A 13,475-nucleotide genomic window follows, 5' to 3' on the forward strand; every position below is an offset into this window, starting at 1 on the left:
GCATTTTAGTGAAAATTGGTATCTTCCAGCACTTTTGCCATCTCATCCCTCTAACAGCATCTTAGAGGCCTGTGGACCCTTAGGATGTTGCAAGAACTAAAAACCTGAAACTGTGTAACACACATTAAAAATTTATTTTTGGCATGCATACGCACTCTCCATTTTTAGTCTTTCTCCCTGCTCTAAGAATTAAAGTGCAGCAGTTTGTTTCAAGGTGTAATAGTAGACTTAATAGTCTATTCTAAAACATAAAATCACACACTTATTAGTACATATAAATTAATAAGGTATTGATGTTCTGCTGAAAGCATGGATTTTCTTAGACATACATAAATCATAAAATAACAAAAGACACTAATAAAATTTAAGTTACATTTGGGAATAATGCAACAGAATTTGATTTTATGAAAAGAAAATGAAAAATCCCATGATTTTTTCTGACGTTTTGCAGTGATGAGTGTTTGTGAAGATACAACACACATTCATATAGTTATTATCCCTCACTGTTATATCTCTCACTTAAAAAGAGAAAAATAAATATTCCTGAGCTTTGCATTTTGTATTTGAGATTTCTGGTTGTTAACTGTCTTGTTTTGATTACTGCCATAGTTAAGAACTGCTGATTCACAGGCAACTGACAAAACTTGTTTTTCCTGGAAGTCATCTGTGACTCTCTTCAGAACAGCTTGTGCTAATTAGACTTTGAAGTGTCTGCTTGGTGGAAAACTTTTTTCTCCTCCTTTTTAAAAAAAGCATCTGGTCTGCTAAAAAAATAATTTATTAGATTAGTAATCAAGTGTAGGTAAATAATTTTTTTAAGCTGACAAGCCCATTGACTCGCCAGTTCATTTAAAATATATTTTTAAAGTACTTTTCACTGTATTTGTGAATTGAAAGCCAGATGTACTTGGGCTTTAAGTTATGCTTCTGTTGTAGTGGCTTGTGAATTTTGTGCACCACTGATAATTCAAATGTAGATCATGCTGTTGGAGGTTCTGAATAAACGCATGGCTAATACCATGATAAAAAATCTTTAATATCCTGTGAAACCAAGGAAGTTCAGAGGAAAAGAAATGTAAGTGGGATGAGTAAGTAATTTGAGTGGCTAAAGTTCCAGAATATTACCTCTATTTTTATAGTGCTCACTCTAAGAGGAAAAGAACCATTTTCTAGCCTTTATGACAGTATTACAGTCATACCTATGTGTTTTATGGGCACTGTAAGGAAGACCATTGTTTGTAAGCTTTGCTGCATGTCTCTTACTGTGATTCTGTTCGAGGTTTGCTTACTGGGGAGCTTTTGTTCCTGGGGACAATGCTGACAATTGCCTTTTTAATGTAGGTAGAGGATTTATGTTACAGGCCATGAATGAATAGGTAAAGCTAACAACTTGATCAGATGCTTTAGCTGGTGAGGTGTTAAGTGTAACATCCCTGTCAGATGAGCTAGCCCTTTTCAACAGAAATGGTGTAGATGTGCATCTAATTTGAAAGAATAAGTAGGTTGGCCATTTGATGAATATGTTCATTAACAAATGAGAAAATTTGTCATTGTCTGTAGAATGAAACACCCACATCTAAGGGTGCACTAATAGCAGGAGTAATAAACTACTGCTGTGACTTGGGGAAAGTTCCACTTTTTTGAAACAGCATTTATTTCATTTGGATATTTACATGTTTGATAAGAAAATGTAGTCCCTTATGCACTTCTTCTCAGGCACAATGCTACAGCTTTCCTCTTCTAATTGATGTGGCATGTATTTTCTTCTGAATTAACTTGAGAAAAAGTTATCCAGAGAGGGAAGTAATTTGAATATATTACATTTGACATGTATTCAATCAAGTTGTTTTTTTTTTTGTTTTAAACCATAGCTTTTTATAGATAAATAGTCAGATCCTTCCTTACATTGTCAGTGAGATAAAGTTACTGATTTCTAGCTAATACTTTTCAGATACTAGGTGTTTTAATTTAAAACAGTGTGTTGAGGCCATGGGTTTCACTAGGAATATCTTAATCATAACAAGGGAGCAATTGTTCTTTGATTTTTTTTGTTTGTTTTTGGTTTTTTTTTTGTTTTGGGGTTGCTTTTTTTTTTTATGTGGATTTAAAGTTGGAGCAGTTCCAGCTATGTTAATAAACCACAGGAAGCTTCACTGAACATAAATATATTTAAAGAAATTCAGTCTCTTACCTAATGCACAGACAACTGAGCAAGAGCAGCTGCTTGCTGAAGTCAGTTTCTTTTTCACTACATGTGAAATTCATAATCAAAAACAAGACATGGCACTAGTTCACAGCTGGTAGTTGGCTGATATACACTCAGTAGTTGCTGTTGAATGTGGGTTGCACATAGGAAGTTGAATTTGGCTAATAGGGGTGAAGTCATAAAGCATTAATTGCTTTTGATGCTTTCAGACATTTCTAGAATCAGCAATTTACTTTAATCTCCATGAAATTTGAATCTTATGTTTTGTCTACCAAACTTAAAAAATTCAAACATAATCAATTTTCTTCAAAGAATTCCAAGTATGAAAACTTTTTTGGTGCTATGTGGGGATATATATGAGCATTACTTTTGTATTATATGAGTATTATATGATCAGTGTATGAGTATTATTAAAAATTCCTAATAATGCTGACTGCTTCTTTTGCAGAATAGGTATTATATGGAAATATTCATAATTCTTTGGGTGTAAATGGGGAGAGGCAATCAGAATAGTGGACAGCAACTGGTAAGACTCATGTTGTTGTATGGAAAACTTGCAATTTTAGAAGTTAGAAGAAGGTTAGGGGACTCCTTTTCCCTTGAGAAAGGTAGAGATTATCATACAGTTTTCTGTTTGTACTGAGCATCATCAGGAAGAGGGAGGTTTGGGAATTCTCTTTCTGTAGATCCCAGCAAGTAAGTTTTATCCAACTGAGAACAGCCATCAGCACTGTCATGAGTGAGCTCCAGATGACAGCTAAACACCACACAGCTGCTTGCTCTCTCCCCACACAGTGAAATGGGAGGAGAGAATTGCAAGGGTAAGAGTGAAAAAAGCAATGGGTTTAGATAAAAATAGTTTCCTAATTGAAATAAACATAACAGTAATAATGATAGCAATAATGAGAAAGAAAATTACAGAGATAAGTAAATGCCAAGCAGGAGAAAATATGCTGCTGAAAACAGTTGCTTGCCACCAACCAACCAAAGGCTGGCCAGTCCCTGAGCATCAGCCCCTTGGCAGCCTCCTGCCTCCTCTTTTTGCTGAGCACAGCTCTACAGCGTGTGGGATATCCTGCTCAGCTCGGCTCATCTGTGCTGCCTGTGCCTCCTGCAGTGTCTTGCCCAGCCCCAGCTCTCTTGGTGGTGGGGTGGTGTGAGGAGGAGAGGCCTTGAATCTGTGGGACGACTGCTCAGCAGCAAGTAGCACCTCCCTGTGTTACCCTCACTCTTCTCACACAACCCCAAAACATAGTTCCTTACCAGCTTCTGTGTAATTAACTCTATCACAGCCAAACCAGCGCAGCAAGAAAAGTACTTCTGAATGTTTTGCATTGTAATAAAGGATCACTCCCAGCAAAATGCAGTAGTGGGTTTTGTCTATGGCAAGAGTGATTTTTCTATTGTGTTGGACCTATTTTTAAGCTCACTGATGATGGCTGAACTCAGGATCCTGACGTTCACTTCTTGTTGTATTGTTACCAGCTGTACTACTTCAAGCTCCAGCATTAAAAGTTTCTCTATCTTTTTCAGTTTGGACATCAAATCTTAAAAGAGGACGCATACAATTGTGGAACTGCAAGGCACAAAATTATTTTAGAAGTATTCTTGGTTATAGTTCAGTCATTGCAACATGACATTTTTGAAATAAAACATTACATTTCAGAGCATTTCTTCTCTGCTTTTTATTCAAGTTAGTATAAGTGATACCTACATTTAGCACAACGTCTCATTTGAAGGAATACTTCTTTTTTTTTTTTCCTTGACCAGATTTTGATTTTTCTTTCATATCCCGGATGGCTGTTCCCTATTTTGGAAACAAGTAGTAAAAGTTGAAATACTCTGCCTTATTCGAATTAAATTTCTCTTTTTTTTTTTTCGGTCCTGGACAGCATTTTTTGTCAAAAGTTCTGTGTCCAAAAGCTTTCAGCTAGTTCTTTTGAGGGCAATACTCAAAAGTTGGCAGAATAGTGATGGGCTTACTACTACTTGTGGGTGAAGTGTTGTGCTCACAGATTGACAGATATTTGGACTGTAAGAAAAATGGCTTATCTTATTAAATTGGAATGATAATTATGACTAAATTTCAAATACTGTCAAACATTTCAAACTTGACCTTTACATGCAAATAATCCAGCAAACATGCTGAACTGGAGGGCACCATTTCATTGAAAGGAAGTTCCTGGGAAGAAGGCCAAATGCTTGAAACAGTGTTTTGATTGCTTACTCCAGATTTTCAAATGAGGAACGACGACAATCGCCCCCATAAATGTGTTTGTGGTCTGAAAAATTTACCATTGACCAAATTAAGCTTCATGTTCCTCAAGTTACAGACACTCTACTGTTAAGAAGCTGAGCTTGAACTCAAAACCGTACCATTAAAGCTTCATTGGGTTTTTTGAAAACTAAGGTATCATGTAGTAAAGGCATTATAGCTTCTACACTAAATATGTTTGACAGGCTGCAGTCTCCTATGAACTCTTCTGGGACATCTGACTCTTCTAAACGTTTTTAAAACCACTAACATGCTTTATGAGTAATTAGTAGTAGGGGCACAACTCTGTGCTTTGCACTCTGTTCTTGTGTCAGAGGAAATACCTCTTCAAACTTGTGTCTTCTTGTTGTAGACACTTATTTTCCTTTACAGCAGTGCTGACATTCATGTGTTCTATCTTATCTCATTAAGGTGCCAAGCAATGCTTTAAAAGAATGCATTTTCTGTACATTGCAGTCCATGCATTCATTACTGTGAGGTAATATTACCTCACTGGTTGCAAGTTGAATAAGTAAACCTTTGCAGATATCTGTTTATATACTTGGATGGCTCTGACCACAGCAAGGTTTCTGTCTTGTTTGAGTCTAATTATGATGTAATATATAAAGTTAGTAATAATAAAAAATAATTGAATATGGTGGTTGTGTTTCCTAGGTATAGCATACCTGAGTGGAATGTGCAGTGAAAAACGAAAATGTATAATTGCAGAGGACAATGGTCTGAATCTGGCTTTTACAATTGCCCATGAAATGGGTCACAAGTAAGTATGTGGATGTTAAAGCCTTTTATTCATTAGCATGTAATACTACTGCTATTTGACTAACTTGATTGTGTACTTCAGTTTTTCGTTTCTTTCTATAAGGAGGGGACTTAAATTAAATGGAAAATCCACAAAATAGTGTTTCTGTTAATAATAATAATAATAATAATAATAATAATAATAATAATAATAATAATAATAATAATAATAATAATAGTTACCAATATATGGTATGTAGCTTAAGAAAATGTTTATGACTTGAAGTAATACAAAAATCTTTATAGCTACAAAATAAATAAATTAACCGGAAAGACTGCCATTGTCTGGGGAAAATCAGGTGCCCCAAGATGTTTGTTCTGTGCTGACTATGGTATTGTGTAACAGATCCAACTCTAACAATTGTTGCCAGCAAACATTTTAATGAGATCATAAGTTGGAAGAGCACTTATTTAATTTGGCTTTCTCAGGATAGAGCCCATTATAGTGTAGAATAGTCATTGGTCATTGCAACATTAATGTTTTTCATCTTAGAAGAAGGATGGCAAAATGAAGTTGAAGCTAACTGTCCTTCACAGTTGGGCTGAATGTTTTTACTCATTCAGTGCCAAAGATTTTAACCCAAAGTGAAAAATTAATATTTTGCAATAATAAAACCTGTTAGTAAGGTTTCAACTTCATTCTTGACATCACTACTTGTAAAAAAAAAAAAAAAAAAAAGAAAATGTCTTATTTTTAACTGAAATAAAAAGGAGGTATGCATTACTCTATCACTTTTTTCTGCAGTGTCTGTGTCAGGTATTTGTGTATTTGTATTATAATGTCAGCTTCAGAGTGACAACAGAGCCCGGATGTTTTGCTAAATGCGTGGTTAGGTATCTTAGGACAAATACTTTGAATTGAAAGTGGCCTGGTTTAAATTTGGTCATAGCTTCCTAAGAATGGAGATCCTAGCCTCTAAAATTGAAAAAAGAAGTTAACTATAAGAAAAAAATGGAAGTTGAAATATTTGCATTGATTTTTTTTCTGGATGCAAAATAATTGAATACAGAGCAATTATTTGAAGATTGGCACAAGTATAAGTTGCTGCATGATTTTATTTTTTTTTTTTTTCATAACTGCAGAAAAAAAACGCCTGGTTAATGTAATCCAGCCTGCTTGCATGATAGTTGCGATAAAGGAAAGACCTAAAAAGAAATACTTTTTTGTAATTTGTAGGTACACTTCATTCTATTTCTATTTTATGCTGTAGTGTTTGCTGGTATTGGAAGAGAGAATGGGTAGAAAATTATTTTCTGTAAACTTATTCCTTTGACAGTAAACCAAGAATGAGGGGAATGAAACAATCACTGATTATGATCTGCAGATAAGTTCGCTGGTAGAGTAAATTAGAAAATTGTTTGATGCAAGTATGATAATAACAGATATACTACTTTATGACCAACACTATAAAAGTGCTTTTAGAATACAGAAGCCTTTGCTGCAAAATTAATGTATTTGAAAAAAGAAACATCTCTATCAACAAGAAATACAACATCTTACGCTCACTGAAAAATGGTGATATGTAATGTTCTTGCGAAGTTATGTGTGGTGTGTTGGTTGTGCAATAGCAAATTTGTGAATGTGGGATACTGATCTTAAAAAGTTTATGTGGCTACATAGTCATAAGGTTTTTGTCTTGCAGAAGACAATCAAACCTATCTTTGACTTCCTAAGATCTTCTAGATGGTAAGCAATACATGAAACAAGGTAGACAGAGAAGCTCTCTGTTGCTGCTAGCAGTTCTTCCAAGACTGCAGCACAGATCAGGCTCTGTAACCTGTGTTACATTTGTTTGTGAACTTGGAATATCTCCATGGCTTTGCATTGCAGTTTGACTGCGAAAGAGAAGAAGTTTGCATGATCTTCCTACAGGAACATAGAACTTATATTGCTGATATAGAAATGCCAGGGGAAAAAAAAATGTTACAAGGCTACGTATGAAATTTCAGAGCTTTCAAATCCTTTAATACTAATTCAAGTGAATTTGGAAAAACAAATCATGATGGTATCCCAGCCATCATATTCTCACAGTAATGGTAGTAATGGCATTTGGATGTCGTTAGAGACATTCTCACAACTCTCTGTGGGTAATGTGATAGATATTTCTTTTAAAAGTTCAAAGAAAGAATAAATCAAATCTTGTGTCAATGTAAAAGACAGGATATTGATTTCACCAGACATTTCTTCAAGAAATCCAAACTAATGAAGGTTTGTAACAGACCAGACCACATACGGTATAGAAGGTAAAAAAAAAGAGCATCTCCCAGTGCCAAAGATGAAGAGGTATAGAGGCATAGATCCCTGTTTCATGATGGAGTCAGAGTCCTTCGCTGTCACAATTTGAAATACAGAGGTCTTCCACCTAGGAGTGTAGGGTGACATTTTAGAGATATTTGTTTTTTTCTGCATGAGTGTTTCTGTTTGCCAGCCAGGCTCTGGCAATTGCAAAGAAGATGCTAGAAGTAGTTGAACCTTTGTGAAGAGATAATATAAAAATGTTTGAAGACAAACATTTGAATGTAGATCCTATTGGAAAGGACTTGAGCAGATTCAAATATATCTAGAGTATCTCTTACAGAGATTGTCTTGCTCATTCTTAACTGTCTCAGAAGCAGAGATTAAATGTTCACCATACATACCAGTCATAAGTAGTTTTTTCAAAACATCATCTTTTCTAAAAAATTTTCACTAACCTTTTTTGAATCTTGTGATTTTACTTTAATGATGACCCTCTATGGGCTATGATTCCTTTTGAAGGATGGAGAAATAAAGAATGGATGTAAATTTCTGCATCTCAAAATACTTTAATTTACAATTCTTAAGTGCTCTAAATATAGTTTAGAAGTTGTATTAGCCACTTAAAAGAGAAACTGGGGTAATTCTTCAGAATTAATTTTATACAAGTCTATATTCATTTTCTGACAAGCATGTTTTGAAATATGAGAAGTAACTGTTACTAAAATTCAGGATATTCTGCCACATAATTTATAGTGATGAACAGGGAGTCTGTGGGATTTCTGAATTAGCTATTTAGTAGTAAATAAGCAAAAAGCATATATTCTTTGTGAATATATTAAAAAGTTGTATGAAATCCTCACTCAGTTGATAAAGGGCCCCACAGTGTCAGTGGAGGCTGTGCTTCTAAGCTGTCCCCAAATAATCTTGCTTCCTTCTCTCTCCCAAACAACCCCATGGGCTATTATGGCATTGGTTAGAAGGTGCAGGGGAAATTCTTGGCTTGGCTTGACTTTATTCCAGCTGCAAAGTCTCTCATTTCCTTCCAATGTTTCTCTCTTAATTTTTTTCTGTGCTTTTTTGGCTAATGATCTAAAGCTGAGTTTCTCAGACCAAGATACAGAGATATGGGTAATTATCTAGGTGTGGGTACTATCAGAGTAGTTGAACTCTGACTGTTTTGGCTGGTTTTCATCACCACTGAGTTTTCTGTTCCAATCAAAATCAACTGAAGTGTAGAGACAGGAGCCTAACTTTGAGTAAAATAGTTTGAAAAGTACAGCTACTGTTTGAATAATTGAGCTTTGTAGTGATTTTTAAAATACGTGCACAACAAATATAGGCAATCATCTTTCCCATGCACAGATTTGTGTCATTACAGATTTACACAGAAATGGTTATAATTCCCTGCTTTTTGTGCATAGCTGCATACAACGTGGACATGCCTGGAGAAGAGAAGGCTCTGGGGGAAGCCTATGGCACCTCTCAGACCTAAAGGAGACCTGCAGTAGGGCCTGGAGAGGGGCCTTTTACAAGGGCACATAGTGGCAGGACAAGGGGGAATGGCTTTAAACTGAATGAAGTTTAGATTAGATATTAGGATTTTTTACTGTGAGGGTAGCGAGGCATTGAACAGGTTGTCCATAGCGATTGTGCACTCCCCATGTTGAGCTGATCAAGACCTGGTCTAGAGGAAGTTTCCCTTTCTCTGGCAGTGGGTTTGGAACTAGATGACCTTAAATGTCCCTTCCAACCCAAACCATTCTATGATTCTATGGTTCTCTTATTTTTATAGTATTTTTGCATTGTCTTACTGTCTGTGACTTTTGTGTCCTCCATGTTTAAAAAATGGAAACTTTACAGGGATGTTTATCTATAAAGCATAGTACTTGTTTATTAAGAAACTATTTTTTCTAAATTCCTCTTAAAAAGAAAGGTAATGTGCTTTCCTTTTCCTTGACAATTTTTTACTTGATAAAAATTAATGGGAGGCTTTAGCTTTGTATTGCATTTCAGCATTTCATATTCTCTATTTCAAACATGATTTGTACAAAACACCCTAGTAGTTTCATCACTTTTTTCCTGATGGGTCAGGAAAAATCTCCATAAAGTAACTGTTCTAAACTCTTGCAGCTAAACCAACCGTGCACTGACTGGTCTTGAAAGGATTTTATTTTTTTTTTTTAACTACTTGAATGAAGTTAAAGTATAGATGCTCAACCATGCAAGTCCTTGAGATTATTTTACATTCATTTTCATGCTTTAGTGGATAAGTTCTTTAAAAATTGATAGTCTCTTTTTTGCCTGCATCCATATCAAATCAAAGTAGACGTCTTTGTTCCACAGTCATATATTTTTCTCACTTAAATCAGGTTAGGATCTTAATAAACACATTGGTACATGGGTGTATAATTCCCAACTTCATTGGCCTGAAAATTGTATGACAAAATACAGTTAAGATTACAGGTGACAGAAAATAATTAAGTCTCTTAACATACTTCACATTTATGTTTACTCATACTCAAAATGTTTCTGGTGTTAAAAACCATGAAAAAAAATTAGTTTTGTTGGTCCAGTTCTAATCACCTTGGTGTATCACCTCACTGTAATACCAGGCAGAAATAAAGCATCACCAAGCTTTTGCTAGTAGCAAGACAGCTGAGGAAACAGCTCAGGAAGAAATGAAGCACTGAGACAGGGAAGAAGCAGTGCATCAGCATTTTAGTAATGTAAAAAGATATGATTTTTTTTTTTTAACCTGAAATTTAGATTAGTCAACTCTTTCTCCGGCAAGGTATTAAGGATTGTGTTTCTGCCAGGCTATACTGTTCCAGGATGGATTTATCTTAAATTTTCTGTAGGATAACATTTGTAAAAGAAACAGTAAGTGAAAAACATTCTAGGGGATGCAAAATCTTAATTGATAGTGTGATACATTTAAAATGTTCTTTGAAAATTGGTAAAATATTATAAACAATGTCAATGTTTTTGTTAATGCAAGAACTGGTTTTTTATCGCGCTTCACTGAGTTTATGATAACTCAACGATGCAGCCTGGGTGTCATATTTGCCAGAAGCCAATACTTCCTCTGTATTATATAATTTCTGTAAAAAACCTTCAGGAAGAGGCAATGTATGCATTTATGTTATGATGCTAAATGTATCTGTCTCAGCAAACATTTAAATTCTTTGTATACTTCAGTCAAAGGACTGTGGCTCATCAGTTTGTCTAGATCCAGCAGCATGAAGCATGGTGGTAGAAGTATTGCTGTTACAGAGAAGAAAGCTGTTCTGCAAAAGCTGCCAAGTCAGCTGGACAGCAGCATCCAGTGTATGTTAATATCCCTATACTAATATGCTTGTTGTACTTTTACAACATGCATATTAGTATTAGGTCTGAAAATGTAATCTGTTGTTGTTTAGGTCTGAAAATGTAATCTGACTTTCCAGCATTGAGGAGAATGAGCAGTGGTTTACAAAAGGGAAATAACAGTTGCATAAAGTTATTTATTTTTACTTTTTCTGATCATATAATATTTAACAAGAAGATAGATATTTCCTTGTTCAGTAGATTTTCCTTTGAAGAGAAATTCTTTCCAAAAGAAATAATGTCTTACCTTTTACCATCATAATTTTTCTGTAGCTGGTCAATTGTCTTTCACTTTTAGCTAAATAATTAATTTACTGGTTGAAATGTGTCTTATCCCATTTATTCAATCATCTGTGAAGCCCTCATATGTTTAAAGGACATATAAAAATCATACAACACTTAATACTTCACTAACTGGGATTTTTAAAAAATCAACAAGCCAACATATAGCAGCTTATAAAATCCTTCTACTAGTCTGGTCTTTTTATATATTTTTTTCTATAAAGATAGCAGTGTGATAAGACATTTTGTTGAAAAAGTGCAATAAAAGTACTAAGAAGGTAGTGTAGCTTCTGTCTCTTTGTCCGTGATAATCACATAAGGGATTTTTATTTTCACTTATCAAATGCATCCTCATGGTACTGCAGAATTTCAGATCAGACACACTGATGTGAAAATCATTGTTATTACATAGAACTGCATATAAGCTTTTAAACCCTGTAATTTTTTGGTCCATAGTTTAAAAAGTTTCGATCATTCTAGTGTACTGTTGCACAAAATGATAAAAAAAAGAGGAAAGGAATGGAAATAATCAGGAAGATAACACTTCATTATTAATAATACTTTTTAAAGTTATTTTTAAGATAATAGAATTTATTATGTTAGTAATTTATTTCACAAAATGGAAAAAAAACCCTAGGATAATAGCTGCAGAGAATTTACAAATACTGTGTAGTAATCACTTATACCAATATGAATTTTTAACAAATCAAATGGAATGTGATCCCATCACACATCACAGGTATAAACTGGCAACTACATACAGAGGTTTAGTTTCTCCTTCATGAGGGGAGAGTTTTCTAGTAATTTTCAGTCTTTTCTGAGCTCATACTAGTAGTTTTGTACTTGATCTGCAGATCAAGTACAAAAAAAATAAACAGATCCTTTAGTGATTGGGAATCTATTTATTATATGAACACTCTGTTTATCATACTGAACACTGCTCGTTCCTTGACCCAGCACTTGTTCTTGCACTTTTCTTAATCTGCCTCTTATTCCTAATCTGTCTCAATGTCAGTGACTGTGAAAATCTGAGTTTTAGTTGTTCTCTTTAATTTTTTTATTCTCTCGGTTTTTGTTTGCAGATAAGCCTAAAGTAATTCTCCACATCTATCTGAATGAACCTATTTCATTGCTTGTATAATAAGTTTTGATACTATTTAATCTTTGTCCCTTCTTTGCCTGTTTCTGGTTTAACAACACCATTCTTGTTCAGGTGCACTGTTTGCATTTTAAGCATGATTGGATGGTGACAACCATCATCTACCATTTTCAAAGCACAGACAAAATAATGAATAAATAATAAAAAGCTTTTACCTGGAAGCATGTGGGGTCACTGAGCAAATGCATATTGTCATGAAAGTAGCACATGCCAATGAATTTTGATGTCCTATGGTGAGAAAAAATATAAGATAGCAATGCAGACCGAATTTTTTCAAGAAGGTGTGTGCATAACCTTATTTAGTTTATTTAAATATAGAATAATGACTGAGGATCCTCTTTTGAGGCTTAAAATAACTTTGTTTTTTTAATACTCCACTATAATTAGGTCAAGTTAGTAGTACTTGGTACTTGTTCAGTATGTTGATACTGGAATGCATTTTTCATGCAAGATTTTAAGATGGTCTCTAAAGTAACAGGAGAGATGCTATTGCCTTTTTTATTCCAGTTGTACACATTAATTGCAGCAGTAGTTAATTGTTGAAGAATTGCCTTTAACTGACTACTTTCAGTGGCCCGAGTTATAAATTCCAAATACAGAGAATTTAATGATGTTGCTTCTTTGTATTATATTAAAGATTTAGCAAAAATGATTCTAATTTTATACATGGTGTCATATTAAAAATCCTTTTAAAAAGTTTTAGAGGGTTTTTAGATAAAACATTTTTTTTCAGTGGACTTAATTTATACTGTTGGTGGAGTTTATTGGACCAAGTCTGTTTGACAAAATATTTTAAAACTGAGATTATTAGAATATAGTGTAATTGCATAGTGTGAATTTAAATGTTGCTAATATTTTATTTAGGGAAGGCATTCCATAGAATACTTCCTACTTGCATATTTTATCTGCTCTATATAGCCTTTAACCAGAATGTGTAGAGTGTTTTTATGCAGCACTGAAAAAATACCATTTTTATTCTTAAAAATATAATTTATTTCTATATATAGACATGAAGTAGTACTTGTTAAAGTACAGTACTGTCTTCTTTGTTAACTGTGTTTTTTCAGGCTATTGCAAAGTTATCTTATAATGCCAAACTCCTGTGTCATCCTCCCACATGCACATGGTGTTGCTTTACTCTTGCACGCTG

At 34.3% G+C, this 13,475-nt stretch overlaps 1 protein-coding gene across 2 annotated transcripts in view; it reads left to right on the top strand.

Annotated features, from left to right (window-relative positions):
- The window catches only part of ADAMTS19 (ADAM metallopeptidase with thrombospondin type 1 motif 19), a 128,168-nt gene that overhangs the window by 60,994 nt on the left and 53,699 nt on the right, over positions 1-13,475 (top strand). For both annotated transcript variants that reach the window (XM_050987221.1, XM_030237556.2), the window contains exon 8: positions 5,136-5,241. In XM_050987221.1, coding sequence (XP_050843178.1) covers positions 5,136-5,241 — 106 coding nt within the window. The remainder of the gene's footprint in view (positions 1-5,135; positions 5,242-13,475) is intronic.

Source organism: Serinus canaria, chromosome Z (genome assembly GCF_022539315.1).
Source record: "Serinus canaria isolate serCan28SL12 chromosome Z, serCan2020, whole genome shotgun sequence".
In the NCBI taxonomy this organism is placed as follows: Eukaryota; Metazoa; Chordata; class Aves; order Passeriformes; family Fringillidae; genus Serinus; species Serinus canaria.